Source organism: Haliaeetus leucocephalus, unplaced genomic scaffold (assembly GCF_000737465.1).
Source record: "Haliaeetus leucocephalus isolate CR32 unplaced genomic scaffold, Haliaeetus_leucocephalus-4.0 Scaffold417, whole genome shotgun sequence".
Lineage (NCBI taxonomy): Eukaryota > Metazoa > Chordata > Aves > Accipitriformes > Accipitridae > Haliaeetus > Haliaeetus leucocephalus.
The window spans coordinates 6,022,338-6,039,306 of NW_010972853.1; the positions used below are offsets into that span (position 1 = coordinate 6,022,338).

The 16,969-nt window shown below is 38.2% G+C and overlaps 1 protein-coding gene across 1 annotated transcript in view; it reads left to right on the forward strand.

The window, feature by feature from the left end:
* Nucleotides 1-16,969, forward strand: part of DPH6 (diphthamine biosynthesis 6) — a 215,911-nt gene that overhangs the window by 165,966 nt on the left and 32,976 nt on the right. Inside the window, exon 14 of the mRNA XM_010574222.1 lies at nt 6,128-6,533. Within this exon, the coding sequence (XP_010572524.1) occupies nt 6,128-6,533 (406 nt within the window). The remainder of the gene's footprint in view (nt 1-6,127; nt 6,534-16,969) is intronic.

Here is a 16,969-nt window from a genome sequence, read left to right on the forward strand (position 1 = left end):
CAAAATGCAAGGACTTGGTAATACTATGAACCAATGTGATAACTTCTTGTATCTGAGCGGAGCTCAGGAAAGCATTATCCACGCAGCAGTTCAGATAATCGTTTTACTTTAATGGAGAGATACAGGTTAATTACAAGTTTAAAAACCAATTGACAACCGCTGTTGTTAACCTTCCTTTTTGTGATATGAAAGGGCTTGTATTTCTGCGTTAAACATGTTCATAAAAGTGCTAGCTAAGGAATGTAGTTCTACCAAGCTACCTTTTCAGCTTCGGCCTATGCATGAATATAAAGTGTAGGAGGAGTTCCCATTCTCGTTTCTCGTTATTAGATCCCTTACTGAATTGGATGACATTTGGTAACTGTAGTACTGTGGCCTTCAATAAGTTTTCAGCCGAGCCCTTCGACCCCTTCTATTTCCAGCCAATCATCCTTATACTCCTGCAGATTTGAGTTAAGCATCCATTGCAGAACTTCGTTAGAGGGGTTAAAACACAGCAGACTGGGTGGCTCCAGTGTAACAGGGCTCAAGGTCCCCATTCCTGTGGCAGTGCCTAAAGCAGACAAACCTCCTGCTTGGCACTGTCGGGGACTGTCTGTTGTGTTTTGGTTGTCTGTGCTGTCTCCATCAGTGTAAGCAGGGACTGAAGATATATATGCCCCCCTAAAAGTAGGATTCCAGTTCTCTCTGTGATTGTGCTTTGGGAAAAAGGAGAAGAGGGAGCATTGTTTTTCCTCAGGAAGAGGCCAAGAGTAACCACATCAAACTCCCACTTCTTCCAGCCCAATATTCTGATGCCAATACCTCTGCTCAACTAGCTGAAGAACCGCTTCGAAGCTGTTGTTATCTGCATTCTTCTGCTTGATTCTCTGTTCACCATTCATCTATAAAATCAGTCTGGAATATTGCAGATAACATAAAACTCCCTTAGAATTACAGAAATATTGGAAAGGACTAGTTGTTGGAAGGGACTAGTGAAAATTCAACCAGTCCAGTCAAGAAAGCCCAGTCATTTTTCTTCACCAAACATACCACTAGTATCAGCATAAGCATAAATTCTTATGTAAGAACATAAGAATAGCCGTAATGGTGTAGCCTCTGCTTAGTATTCTGACTCCAAACAGTAGCCCTAAGCAGATGTGAATAGTAAAAACAGAAAAAGCATATATCCACCCTAATATTCTCCCAACCTCAAACTATTTTAATGCATATTTAAATTAATTAAATTAATTTTAATAGTTACATAAATCATTAATTTTTACATAAATTATTAACTAGTGTATAAATGAAGAATTAACTAAGAATTTTAATATGTCTCTTTTATAATCCCCACTGAACCTGTGTTCTGAGTACTTGTTCAGGCTCCCCTTGAATCCCTGTAAAGTTCTTGCAACCACAGCATTCTCTATCAAGGAATTGCAGGTGTCACCCACCGTCGTTCTTTTTGAAAACATGCTCTTACTAATGTCATTTGGTGATCTGTAGTTCTTGTACAGAAAGACAAGCATGCAAAATCAATTCTTATCCCTATCCACCCTTCTTATGTCATGTATGATTTTGTAAACCTCTGTCATATTCTCCTTAAGAAGTCTGGAGAACATTTCCAGTCAGACCCTCCAGAGCTTTTGATCATCTTTGTTGTCCTCCTCTGAACACGTTCTGGGTCTAATATATCCTTTTTCAGCTGAGAGATCCAGACTTGTGTATCTTACTCAAGGTGAGGGTGAACTGTGAGATTCTACAGTGGCATAACGTTACCCACTTTGTTCTCTATTCCTTTCCTAAGAATTCATAATGTTTTACTTGCTTTCTTGATTGCTGTCAACTGCTGTGATTCTTTATTAACCAGTCCGTGAAGACTTTCCAAAATGTTACTTAGCTTAGCATGGCACTCTTCTCAGTGTTTACAGTAATATGGCATCAACCTACTTTGGTATTATAAAATGTCAGGTAAATAACAGAGTCACATTCTCAGTCCTCCTAAAATCTACGCTGTACCTTCTGGTTTTCCCCTGAGTTATTGAAATGTGTATTGTATCACCAGAAGAATATCAGTATTTTCTTCACAGTGGGGAAAGTCCTTCGTTGAGTTGCGGTTTCTTTCAAAGCAAGGTGTTAAAAAATGAGTGTTCATAGTCCTTCTCTGGATAGGGAACGATATGGATCCAATGCATGTGTTTAGAAAAATCTGCTTTTTGGCTTCCTTTCCCAAACTTTCTGGAACTCCATCTTTCCCGCCTTTGATAAACTGAGTAGCAGATGATCCTGTTGGCAGAGGGAGGATATTGTGAATCATGTTTTGAGGACAGTCTAACATGAGATTCAGTTAGAGCTGAATCACTTGTCATTTCAAATCTTTGTCCAAAGTTTGGGTATCTACCATTCCATAGCACGACAGAATCAGAATCCTGCCATAGTGTGGTCTCTGAGATGGTCCAGTTTGCATCCATTCCTGAAAGAAGACATTGTTACAGAGTCTTTATTTTCAGAGGATGTCTCCTGCACAGCGAAAGGATGTTACCTGGCTTCCTTCTCCAGCCCTCTTTAAATCAGATCATGTAAAAGTACAGCACAGAAGTAGCATCCTTCTCCATATTACCTCAGCAGCCATTGAACCTTTGCTATCTGCTCATTTTCCCCTATGACATGCTGACTCCTCCTGGTGCAAAGCTACCTTGCAGTATTTGTTCTTAGAAAGGATTAAATCCTGTGGAAAACCTAACAAGTGGAAGTAGGAATCTTCAACAGGCAGACCCTCTCCCATGAACTGAAAATCATTTGAATACTGATAGCTAGAAAATAAGCGTTTAAAGGCAAATACCTTTACATGACAGCTACACCTACAGCCTAATGAAATTTGTAAAGATTTGTAAAATTCAGGTCATGCATACTTTAAGAAATCGCTGCTTTCAACAGTGTTTGCCCCAACAGTTTTCTTGTTTCTCAATAATAAGAATTTTAGAGGTTCCCAAGAATTATTTGACACTTCTTTTTCAAGAATCACAAGCCAAGCTGTATCCTCTTCTACCTCATCTTTTTTTCCCAAGACTGAAGGTATAGAAAAAGGGCTAGGCCAAAACATGTGCTCCTTTATAGAACAGTCTACAACAGTATCCCTAAAAACATGTTTTTCTTCATAGTACCACAGCTGTCTGCCAGAAGTGCTGAATCTCATTGATGAGAGTGCTGAATCAATTGTAAAAAGCAACTTAGTCATAAAATAATTCCTCTTCATTTTCAGTCTTAATACTTACTTCTATTGTTCTAGCATCATATGAATAGTATTTCTTGGCAGACCTTATATATTCATCCTCATTTGCTAGACAGGCTATCATAAAGATCTTCAGCTGTTTAAGACAGTTGTAAATTTCTGAAAGGTAACTCATAAATGCAGCATCCATGTGCAACACAAATGTCAGTGGTTTCTTGAAAATAAGTCAGGAGAGGTCATTGTTAGAAGTACTTCTGTAAGATTCTGCAGCAGCTGATGAAAGATTATTAGTGCCCAGTAGCTCCATCACTTGTGCTTTGTGCAAACTGTAAAGTTAAAGGTTGTGAGTGCTATGGTACTGTACAGGTGCACCATGAATAGTCTTTTCACACAGAATGAATCTCATTTGTTAAATTTGGAAATGTACTTTCTCCTGGCCTTAATTTTCATGTAGTTCTTCATATTCTAAATGGCAGCTGAAGGCAAGCAGAAATAGTGAGTAATTGACTTAACAACCTAAGACAAGTACAGGGAAGTAGAAAAGTTTGTCTTAGTGCTTGATGTGACCTGAGAGAGCTTTTTAGACTTTTTTTTCTAAACAGTACCTCAGCACCTTGGGCCAGCAAAGTGGCCTTTAAGCCTGAATGAGCATGACTTTTTTTTTTCTCAGTGCAAAGCTCCAGTATTTCATCTTTTCAAACTGTTTTACAGCACTCAGAGCAGAATTATATTGACAAGGTTAGAATTCATCTCCTAGAGGAGAATACTGGGCTCCTCCTATTAAGTGCTAATATAACATTTATGTGTTGGTACCTTAATAACAGCCCTGGCTAGCCTAATGAAAGTACTGAAAGCAAACAGTACTCAGTGAGATTTTATTATGACTGAAGTGACTGCAATTTGAGACAAATTGTCCCTGGTTTTGTTTCCATATCAAAACCAGAAATGCTAAAGCAATTGCTACAAGTTTGGTATAGAATTAGACTCCACTATCGTTAATATAGAAGTAAGTGCATTTTTCATGTAAACAGTTCACGAGGGTCAAGCATCAAAGATATTCTGTGCAAAATGCTTGTCAATAACTTTGTGAGTGAATTTTGAAATAAAGTGCCTGTAACCTGTCATTATTTCTTCATCTCAAAGTTGAGAGCAAGTGGATGAAAATTGAGCTTGTGAATTGAAGGTACTGTGAGTTATATGGCCTTATCGACTTCAGGCAAAATGACAGGTTTGCCTTGTTATTATTTTTCCTTTCAGAGGTCAGGCAATGGACAATGTTACCAGTATATACTGTGGTGTAAGCAAATTGGCATATAAAAAAAGTTATTATCTGTGTACACAAAGAAGATGGTGTAAGTCACTAATATTAAAAATGCTTAATGTATTGCCTCTCCATAAAAATGGAATAAAAAGTACGAAAAAAAATAATCTGCTGGCCAGACTAAGCGTTTCAACTGTTCAACTATTTGAACAGTTGTTCAAAAAACCCAAATGTGTTCAGAGAGCTGATAAGTTAATGTAAATTCATACATTTGAGAGTATGTATATCATAAAATGTGGTTGCTTTCCATAAATAGACCTTGTTGTATCCATAATAGGAGTATGAGTATATGCATTTAAGTATAAGGTAACAGCAGACCTAAATGTGTGTACTGGTTTTGGATGGGATGCAGTTAACTTTCTTCATAGCAACCAGTATGGTGCTATGTTTTGGATTTGTGACCAAAACAGTGTTGATAACACACCAGGCTTTTTAGCTATTGCTGAGCAGTTCTTGCACAGTATCAAGGCCTTTTTCTGTTTCTCACACTGCCCTGCCAGTGAGTAGGCTGGGGGTGCACAAGAAGCTGAGAGGGGACACAGCTGGGACAGCTGACCCCAACTGACCAAAGGGATATTTCATGCCATGTAACATATTCAGCCATAAAAACCAAGGGGAGAGGTCTTTGGGAGGATAGCCATTGCTCACAGTCTAGCTGGGTATTGGTCTGCTGGGGGGGGGGTATTAAGTAATAGCCTTTGCATCGCTTGTTTTCTTTTTCTCCTTCCTTTTTTCTTCATTTATTAAACCATCTTTATTTTGATGCACAAGTTTTCTCACCTGTGCCGTTGGGGAGGGGAGGAGTAAGCAAGCTGCTGTGTGGTGCTTAGCTGCTGGATGGAGTCAACCCACCACAATGTATTGTTCCTAGTTTAAAGCTCTTATTTTGAAACATTATATTCACTTCCTATACCTGTTAACATGCTACAGTGCAATTTATACTAAAATTTTTACAAAGTTAGCAGAAAGCCTGTCCCACTTCTTTAATACCATCAGAAGAAAAGGAACTCAGTTACTCAGAGTTAGCTTACCAAGTTAGCTAATTAGATGTGCTAGTTGATGTGAAAACAATTTAAAGATACTTTCTAAATGAGCTCTGCTACCGAGAAAACACGTTTTCTCTTCTAGAGGGTTTGTTCAAGATCATTCTGCTGTTCAGAACTATCTGAACTGTATCTTTAGTACTCCAGCTTTCAAAATAAATCTTATGTGCTTTACTAACTCTCTAGTTCTGTAGTTTTGGTAGTTCCTACCATTTCTGTTCTTCAAAGACCATTGGTACAGACAAAAGTTACTGTATGCAGAAAGACTTTTTTTTGATTGCAGAATGCGTGCAAAATACATTATGGTCAGCATTTTTTTAAATGGTGCAGGCATAAGAGTAATTTGAGATTGCAAAAATGAGCAGATATTAACTGTCAGACAAATTCGTAATTGCTCAAGGTGACTTGTCAGTAAGATGGAAAGTTTAGGAGGAAAACAGTCTCCATGAAATAGCTGTACTGCACATACTTTTTTGAATATATTTGCTGAATATGAGCAACATTAATTTCTACCAGCTCTGTAATATGTACAATATTTTGTTTATCTTTTAGGTTGAAGATTCAGAGATGTATCATGATGCAACTACAGAGTGTGGGTTGCTTGCTGTGGTTGTAATATCTCACCTACCCAGAGATGCTGCCATTGAATGGCACGTTATTGCAGTAGTTGATGATCCACTCCAGAGAAAACATTTTACAGTGAAGATGTTGTCAGAGGGATTCCAAATTGAGTGTGAATCTGTGGAATCTAGTTCTGCATCTTGTGCATCAATCTCCATACGTCTGAGCTGGATTTCACCATCCCCTTCTCAGCTTGATTTAGATAGACCTCTTCATGACTTAGTTGCTATGTTTAGACAAGCTGTTGAGAAACTTTCAGAAGACTGCACTGCAAGTCCTTTGTCTTTTAGAGCTTTCTTCAAGGAGGATGTGTTTGATGCTGAAACACTACAAACAGGTAAGACTTATGATAACAGAAACCAGATGTTAATCATGAGTATAAGATAATTTTTGTTTACTTCTACATAAGGTTTCATTGGAAGAAGACATTTTAGAAGTGCCTTTCAAGGATCGGTGGCCAAGATGGTCAATAGCATCCTGGCTTGTATCAGAAATAGTGTGGCCAGCAGGACTAGGGAAGTGATCGTTCCCCTGTACTCGGCGCTGGTGAGGCCGCATCTCAAGTCCTGTGTTCAGTTTTGGGCCCCTCACTACAGGAAAGACATTGAGGTGCTGGAGCGTGTCCAGAGAAGGGTAATGAAGCTGGTGAAGGGTCTAGAGAACAAGTCTTATGAGGACCAGCTGAAGGAACTGGAGTTGTTTAGCCTGGAGAAAAGGAAGCTGAGGGGAGAACTTACCGCTCTCTACAACTACCTGAAAGGAGGTTGTCAGTCTCTTCTCCCAAGTAACAAGCAATAGGACAAGAGGAAATGGCCTCAAATTGTGCCAGGGGAGGTGTAGATTGGATACTAGGAAAAATTTCTTTACTGAAAGGGTTGTCAGGCATTGGAACAGGCTGCCCAGGGAAGTGGTGGAGTCACCATCCCTGGAGGTGTTTAAAAGACGTGGAGGTGTGGTGCTGAGGGACATGGTTTAGTGTGGACTTGGCAGTGTTGGGGTAATGGTTGAACTCGATGACCTTAAAGGTCTTTTCTAACCTAAACAATTTTTCTTTTTCTGGTACCAGGCATGCTTCTCATATAGAAAGGCTCTATTCTTGGACATTTTGAAGTCCAAACAGGATAAAGCCCTGGATTACTTGTTCTGATCTCTCTCAGCTGACCTGTCTTTGAGTAGGAGGTTGGATTAGATGATCTCAGTCCAATCTGAGTTATTTTGTGATTCCATGAAAGAGAAGTTGCTGAGAAATCCAGCCAACTCAGGATTGAACAAAGGGAGAATTAATCTTTTGCATAAAAGGCTTTGAACTGCTGTCCATTTGGTAGCCTATTTTTGTCATGATCTAGAACTATGTTCAAGTAACCAGATTGTGCGTGCTAACAGGCACTCTTTTGAGAATAATTAATGAAATATAAATGTTTTAAAACAAATGTTGTATCCTCTAGATTAGAGGGTGTCCGGTTTTGAACATGGGCTGGTTTCTTACCAACTTATTTAAATAGAACTTGCTAACAAATTTACTGTTTTTTCCCAAAGTTTATTTTTTCAAAATCTCATTCCCTTACCAAGTAAAGAGAATACAGAACAATAAATATAATGTTGCAACTATAAGTTATTTCTTATGTTGTACATCTGTATTTTGGTCTATGCTTAATTTGGGACAACTAATATTACACAAGAGCACAAAAGCTTCTTTTATCTGTCAGGCCTATGGATCTGGTAGACCATACGTGTATTGAAATCAGTAAGAGCTTTGTTATCAGTTTGAGAAGGAACAAAATCAGGTCCTTACTCTATATTTATCTCAAACATGTATGCACTTTAAAAATCCTTGCAGACCACAACTGATCCATATTAATTAGCTGACATAAATGTTAGCCCTCAAATATTCTACTGTCCTATTTTTTTTTTCTTAACCTGCAGCAGTTTTTGAGGAAAATTCAACTTGACATTGTTTAATAGATTTAAAGTACAGGAATTGAAAGCTATAAAAATGTGGCATAGAATAAGCATATTTAATCCAGGAAGCAAGGAATGAACATATAGTCTGACAGAATGTTGTTGTTTTTACTACATCTTGTTTAAGAGCTAAAAGGAAACCTGATAAAACATGTTCCTGGCATGGGATTAACATTACTGTTTTGTCTGCTCTCTTTCTGATATTTCTCAGGCCATAAAATTATTTCCAAATAAATTTCATTTGCTTTATTATATATATTGTTCAATATAATGTGTAAACTGTATACATAAAAATTTGATTCAATTCCATTCATATTATACTACCAATGGCATAGATATAGAAGGATTTGTTGTGATTGTCAAATGCTCATTCTGGTTCAGATCTCTGCACTGTCATAATAATTCCTGTCATTATAGCAATTTTATCATTATCCCCACTGGTAAGAAATACATTCTTGCAAATCTGTCGAATATATCTAATACATTAAATTTACAAGTAGCACTAAGTCATTGATGAAGATTTTTAAAATAACTTTTTTCTACTTAGGAAAAATTTCCAGAAAGTTCATGTAATGGGAGGAAGAAATATGCTAAATATTTGAAAATAATTTCTCAAATTAAAATAGTTGTTGCTGAAGGGTGTTTTACTGATAGTTTCAATCTGATATAAAACTATTAGAAAACTCATTTTTAATATATTGTTAAGACACAGGGACATATTTAAGTGTTCTGCTAATATGTGTCCTTGGAGTCTTGAAAGGCATGTATTCTTCAGTGAAGCCTCCTCAGCTTTCCAAAAGGTGCAGCATATTACTGAACTGTGTCCTTGACTGTCTTTTGTATTATTATTGTTATCATTATTATTATACTTCTTATAATATAAAATGTACTCACACATATATATTAACTCTCATTTAAAAAAAGCACTGTATAAGGTCTCCAAGATGTTCCCATTCATTTCAGTATCCCCTAGACAGTGTCCATAAGCAAGACGACATAGTCTGTGTTTTATCTTCTCAGTTATTATTGGCAGTCTTTAGTTTTGACTGGCAAAACTACGGCAAACGTGTGTGTCCTTTAGTGTGCTTCACAGATGTAATATACCAGAACTAGTATCAGATCTTTCTTTTGAATCCCATGATATTTTAACCTGCCTATAACGCCAGCCCAAGGTGTTAGATTGTTAAGTTCTGATGACCACAGCTTCTTCCAGTTTCTCATAGTGTATTCCTGTTTTCCTATTGAGCCTTAAGTTGGTCCTCATGTTTCATCTGCAACAGCCCATTAAAGTGTCAGCCTTCTTCCTAAATCTGGATTCAGGGCCAAGGGAGAAAAAAAGGCATGTTTTGCATTACCCAGTTTAATTCATTACCGGAATAGAATTCGAAACATACATATAATATATTTAGGCAAGTTCAAATAAGCTTATTCTGTTTATAGAATGCATGAATCTGAATGTGGCAAGTCACAAATTGTGGCTTCCAAAATAGCACTGGTTTGTGTCTCATCAGTTCTGAGCATGGCCAAAACTTGCTCATACCTGTCTCTGTAGACTTGCCCTAGGATATTTTGAGTATTTGGATGTCTCTGTGGTGATTTCTGCTACCTCTAAAGGTTACTTTCTGTTGCAGAGTATGTCTAGGTGGGTATCAGAATTTACTTATGCTACTGATCAGATAGTTGGTAAAACGGTCTTTCAAACACAGCACAGGATTTTACTAGGACACAGCATAAAGCAGAAATGTACTGATCTTGACTTGAAAATCTGCAGGCCTAATACACGGACTTTCAAAAAATATTGTTTCCTTGATGTGGCTGCCAGGACACAAATGATATTCAGAGAGCAGTTTTTCAGTTGCCATTTATTAATTCAGCTCAGGTAGTGCTGGTTGCTAACCATCTGTATGATGATCTGTTAGTGACATGTTTGATCTCCAACATGTGTTAGACATTGTTAATCCCACAAGTAGGTCTGTCCTTTTGGAGTCTTCAGCTACCATCAGATGCATTGTCTGCTGAGGAAAGATAATAACGTAGCAGGGGATGCTAGACGCCGGTACTCAAATATTTTTAATGTGAAACACGTCAGACATGTATCTATAATGGAAAAGACAGTAATTGTCATGTCTCGGAAGTCAAGAGAGATGGTTGAGGAGATAACTGTTCCAGTCTTAGTGGATTTCAGTTGGACTTCCATAATGTCATAAGATTAGCAAATAGTCTTCAGTAATTCTTGTAAGATCTTGAATTGCAATGTATTGTCTCCTCTAGCAAAAAGGTGAAAAAGAAATAAAGGTACTTTTTCCTGAGTAGAACTTAAAATCATTGGAGTGAAAGGAGGAAATACTGCCACAGATCTTCTCAGATGAGCCTCTGATTAGATGAGTGCTTTTTTGGTGCAAAGAAATTGTCGTTTATGTAAAACTGTCCAAATAAATTAGAGAAATTTGTTTGTACCTGCCACAGTAAGATGAGAACCAGGAATATGTATACTCTGCATATTGTAACAGGTTATTGGAAAATATTATAGCCGGTGTTACTGATGTCAAAAGAAGCTAAAGGTTTGTAATGCAAATTTGAGACAGATAGCTTTCTGTCATCCTAAGACCAGATGTAAAGTTTTATTGAACAAAGTGTAGTACTGATGGTGAACTTCTCAGAGGCAATCCCTCATAACATACGAGAGCATTATGGGCACCGTGCTGAGACCACAGAACGTGTTAGAAGTAGGAGGATTAGATTAAGCTGACATATATACTTAGTAAGATGCTGTTAAGCCTTTAGAAGTCTTTAACATAAATTTGACTATTTCTTTCTTATTCTCATTTAAATATGCATTAATATAAACATGTCAGGACAATTTGCTATACCATCCAGTTGACTAGATTATACTTCAGTATAGGAAAGATGAATGTTCATAAGTCATCCCATTATGATTTCACAAGCCTTGTTCACAGGATGTATGCAAAATATTTTTGAATATTTATTAGGGAGTAGAAAAGGTCTTGCATTCACCAGAACATCATATTACATAATCCCTTTTTAATACTATAGAAAAAATGAAGTGGGAATATAAAAAGGCAAAAGATAACAGGAATAGAAAGGGAGCCTGGTAGCAGCATTAAAATGAATATATAATTAGTTTTAAATGTGGCTCTACTCTGTAAACACTTAGGACTAAAAGGCTCTTAGTATTTATGTGTTTATCAAGTTTCAATGCTACTATAGTTTTAAAAAAATTATAGTATGGCTTGAGTATAGTTTAACTGGACTTCAGAAAATCTTACTTGAAATGGGACTGTTTCTTGTGTTTAAAGAGAAGCCCTGGTGATTAGGTGCACTCGGTTAGGAGTCCTTGCACTGACATAGTAACACCCTGTCACATGTAAAACATACTGCTTTTAAACTGAAGATTTTCCATCTGATAAGATTTAAAGCATTCTATTTATTAAAATACTGCATTATAAACACATTTTCTAGATGTTTCCCAAAACACACAGTTTCCAGTACTGGTACAGTAATCTGGAACCAGAAATCTAAGAGAACTGGAAGAAGATCAAGTAAAGATACCAAGATTCATTTTCTTAATAACACATGTCCAAGTGCATTACAGTTTAATATTTTTTAACTAATGCACTTTAAATTCACACTGGGAATTTATTTCACCTTAACTTTCTTGATGGATATGCCCTTATACACTGGGAAACAATTTCCCGTGGGGACAGCTGGCATCTCAACCTCCAAACATTTGTACGCACACCTAAATGTTCTCATGTGAGCAATTGGTATTTACTCAGCAGTCATGGAGAACTAGTCACGTGAGTAGAAACTAAATGGTCATTAAGAACTGTTTACTGAGTAACAATGAAGCAGGTACATAAGCGTTGATAATTTTTAAGTGTTGGTACTTTTGAAATCAAGCTTTGCAATCACTAACTAATGAAGTAGTTGTTGTGACTAACATATATAATTTGGCCAAACAAAAATATTTTTTTAAATATCATGATGCTGTCTGAAATAGGCTATAAAAATCGAACCTGATTTCTACCAAATTCTATTAATTTAGGCTAAATGGAAAATGTGAGAACAGTTGCCAACCTGAAAGAAAAGGAAAATTTCACATTAAATTTCTTGGGTTTCCTTCTAAGAAAACAAAGAATTTGCCATGTATAATAGTTCATGCAGCAGACCTACACTGATGCTGCTCAAAAAAAAAAAAAAAAAAAAAAAGGTTAGTACTTGGGGAAATTAATCAGATTATAATATACATAAACAATTAGTAAATACTGATGTGATTCATGAGTGTGTTTGAAATGACATTTTAAAAGGGTGAAAATAGCTAAATTTGGTCTTGAGCCACAGAGGTGGCTTTGCAGTCTTGCTATTGCTACACAAACTATCCAGTCAAGAGATCTGATCTATTAAATGACTGTTAACATGCTGAAAATTTGAACTTTTTTTATCAGTTTTCAAGGCTGTGCTGTTATTGTATCTGCTGCAAGTCACTGTATGCATATTTTTAGCAGAACATCTCACATAAAATTATGGGGAAAGGCTTTTTTTGTTTGTTATCAAAGACATGGGGAAATTGTTCTAATAGTAATGTTGCTTCTTGGCTGAATTTGCATAGGAAAGTGTTTTATGCCTGTAAGTCAGCTTAAAATATATTAGATCCTACTTTAGGGCAGTGGCCTTCTGTCCTTTAGGGTGGGAAATTTATTTTTTAAGAGCACAGATACTAGATTGAGAAAAATTCAACCACTCGGTGCCAAGGCCAGGTAGCAAAGTTAGAACTCATCCTTATTCAAAGTGGACAGCATGTGACATCTAAAGGTTATGTATTGCACAGTCGTACATAAAAATCTTGGCTAAAACTTTAAATGGAAATAAATTCTTTAATTGCTTGACCCAAGATTGATCTAGAACATACACCTTTTATCCTTGATACAGAATACTAGCAATATATTGGTAAGGTTGTTTTAAAGCTACTGTGTACAACTTCATATTTCTTTCAGAATTTCTGCCACTAACATCTAAGATACATTTATAGGTTACTCTATCCCTCCTATCAAGTTTTCACATTATGTTGAAGTGCTCCTGAGCTTTTCACCAAATGAATTATTTGTTTGGACTTTTTAATTTTCCTGTTGAAGATTTGCATGTAGTTACCTGTAGAGCAGAATGGGCCTGTCAGAAAACAGACTTTTTGTAGAGAAAGTCATAGATTATAAAGAAGAATTTCCTAAGTTTGCTAACATGTTGAAAACTGATTCACTTTCCTCACATAATAAGTTTGGAAGATGCTAGACTTTTTTTATGGTGATCCAGGCAGTGGCTTTGCTGCTTGATGTTATTTTAATAAGTTATCTCAATAAACATTGGAATTTGTTAAAAGCAGTAAGCTATAAGGTGAAAATCTTAAAAGAATAGATGTAAAGAAACATATGGAATGAGAACCGAATTTATTCTGTAATGAGTCAGAAGGGGTAATTTTGATAATTAGCTCTACAAGGAATCTGAACAAAGTAATACTCTTCTGGAAAACTGGTATCTTCTAGACAGGGGTATGTATACATGGTCTAGCCATATATGCATAAGTATCTGTATACATGCATAAAGTACAAACATCCTACTACAATGTCAGAATTAATTTTGAGAAACTTTGGTGCTTTGTTGAGAGAGAACAACTATAAAAGCATCTTGTAACAATGACATCAGGCAAGCAATCATTGCCAAATTTGGATCATCTGGTGTTTAATATGTGAGGCATATATGATCCGTCTATCTATCCAGAAACCATTTGTGACAAACTCAGTTTTTAAGGACGCATCACAGATTATGGTTTACAGTTACATAAGAAGTTTTTCTCTGAGGTTGTTTCAACATGCCATCATTTTGGCACCAATTCTGCAATTCTATATCAATAAACATTGAAAGAACTAGATTTCTAGAGACCTCTGCGCCATTTGTACAGATCCCTCTCTATATTGCTTTTCCTTTATAAGCGGAGGAAAAAAACTATGGTAGTATTTAAACCAGCAAAATTACATCTGACTTAGGAAGTCTACTGATCTTAAAATAATTGTAGGTTGAAAGTGAACTGGGGATAACATCATGTCTGCTTCCCTTGTTATTACTCATTCTAGATATTTATTTAGGACCATTGCTTGAAACAGAATATTGCACTAGATGGACCTTTGGCATGACTAGCTTGTCTTTTGTATTTGCTCTTCTTTAGTACCAAAATGCTTGCCATTTCCTCTTTGTCTAGCAGACCTAAGAAGTAGTTCAATGGAAGAAAAGAGTGAATTTTGCAAGGAAGATGTATGTACGGAGTTACATTTCCAGCCAATAACAATATAAATAACAGCACTCTTAATGGTAGCAGAAAGATCAATGAGCAGGTGTATAGCTTATTCCTGGGAAGGCTCCTGCGTTGCTTCAATGTGTCTGCTGTCACATCAAATGGATAATCCACAGGAGGGTTGAATGACCGTTGGCTGGCTGACCATTGTCAGTCATTCTGTGACATAACCTCTGCACTAAGAAGTACCAGTTCAATCTTCTTCTCTGATAACTTTTCCTAGCCCGCTTTGAAAGTATTGCTGATTGACAGCAGAAGCTATACTTCAGTATTTTTCGTCCAGAGAAATCAAGGATTTTTAGCACTGCTAATATCAATAGCCTGGAAAATGGTATTATATCTACCAACTGTCAAACTATTAGGTTTGACAATAAACCTAAACAAACTATGACAGCAAACTTCCTTTCTCCTTGTACTGTTAAGTGACAACTCACATGTAAAGTTAAGTATTTGAGACTGGAAATTTTCCTACCCTGGCAATATGTGTAAGAAGCTGACAAATCTTTATTCTCATGCTGGTCTTTTTTCTCCTCCAGTTTCCTAAAGCTTTTGGATGCATCACTAGATCCTTATTTCCCAGGCTTGGGCTATTTCACTGAGTGCACTCTCCGAAATTGCCCTCACAACTGCAGTTCTCATACTGAAATATCCCCATTGCTTGGTCTACGTGCTCAGAGCAGTAATGAGCATCACTCTTGAATAGAAAGAAGAAAGGCCAGGCGTCAGAACTAGCACTGACTGATAGCCAAAACCATCAATAAATCTTACTTCAAAGCCTTCTACTTCCTCTCCAGTTTCCCCTCCAGTTCTTCCTTCTCCAGTCTCTCAAAGTTAATTTCTTTCCATAAGATCTTGCCTTTTGTCAACTGTAGATACCACTGACAGTGCCTATCAGGTTTTGTCAGATACCTGCTTAGCTTTCTTTGTTGAGACTTTTCATAGAGATAAGCAGCTGCTGAAAATCCAACTTGTAAGGGCTCTAATAAGTATAATACTGTTGTGGTTTAGGCCCAGCCAGCAGCTAAGCACCACGTGGCTGCTCGCTCACTCCTGCCCGCTGGTGGGTTATGTAGGAGAAAATATAACAAAAGGCTCATGCGTTGAGACAAGGACAGGGAGGGATCACTCACCAATTATGGTCATGGGCAAAACAGACTTGACTTGGAGGAAAAAAATCAATTTAATATGTTACCAATCAAATCAGAGTAGGGTAATGAGAAATAAACACTAAATCTTAAAAACACCTTCCCCTCCCCTCCATTCTTCCCAGGCTTAACTTCACTCCCAATTCTCTCTACCTCCTTCCCCCAGTGGCACAGGGGGTCGGGGAATGGGGGTTGTGGTCAGTTCATCACACGTGGTCTCTGCTGCTCCTTCCTCCTCAGGGGGAGGACGCCTCACTCTTCCCCTGCTCCACTGTGGGGTCCTTCCCATGGGAGACAGTCCTCCATGAACTTCTCCAACATGAGTCCTTCCCAGAGGCCGCAGTCCTTCAGTCACAGACTGCTCCAGCGCGGGCTTTCCCATGGAGTCCCGGCCATCTTGAGGGGCACCCACCTGCTCCGGCATGGGCTCCTCTCTCCCCGTGGGCATCTGCTCCCCTGCTCCCCTCCATGGGCTGGGGGCGGACAGCCTGCCGTCTCAACATGGGCTGCAGGGGCATCCCCTCCTCCCCCCGCTCCTCCTCCCCTCCTTCCTCACGGACCTCCGTATCTGCACAGGGGTTTCTCTCGTTCTCCCAGAGGCGTGACTGCCGTCACTGATGGGCTCGGCTTTGGCCAGAGGCGGCTCCGACTTGGAGCCGGGGGAGCTTCGAGCAGCTTCTCACAGGAGCCACCCCTGCAGCCCTTCCCCTGCTACCAAAAAACCTGAGCCACACAAACCCAATAAAAACAGGTAAATGGGCAATGCTCATCCTGGTTTTGGCTGGGATAGAGTTAACTGTCTTCCTAGTAGCTGGTACAGTGTTATGTCTTGGATTCAGTATGAGAAGAATGTGGATAACACTGATGTTTTCAGTTGTTGCTCAGTAGTGTTTAGACTAAAGTCAAGGATTTTTCAGCTTCTCATGCTCAGCCAGTGAGAAAGCTGGAGGGGCACGAGAAGTTGGCACAGGACACAGCCAGGGCCCCTGACACAAACTGGCCAACGGGGTATTCCATACCATGGGACGCCACGTCTAGTATAGAAACTGGGGTGAGTTGGCCAGGAGGGGCATTGCTGCTCAGGAACTAACTGAGCATCGGTCGACGAGTGGTGAGCAATTGCATTGTGCATCACTTGTTTTGTATATTACAATCCTTTTATTATTATTATTATTATCATTATTAGCTTCTTCCTTCCTGTTCTATTAAACTGTTCGTATCTCAACCCACGAGTTTTACCTTTTTCCTTCTGATTCTCTCCCCCATCCCACTGGGGAAGGGGGGGGGGGGGGGGGGCGGCTGGCC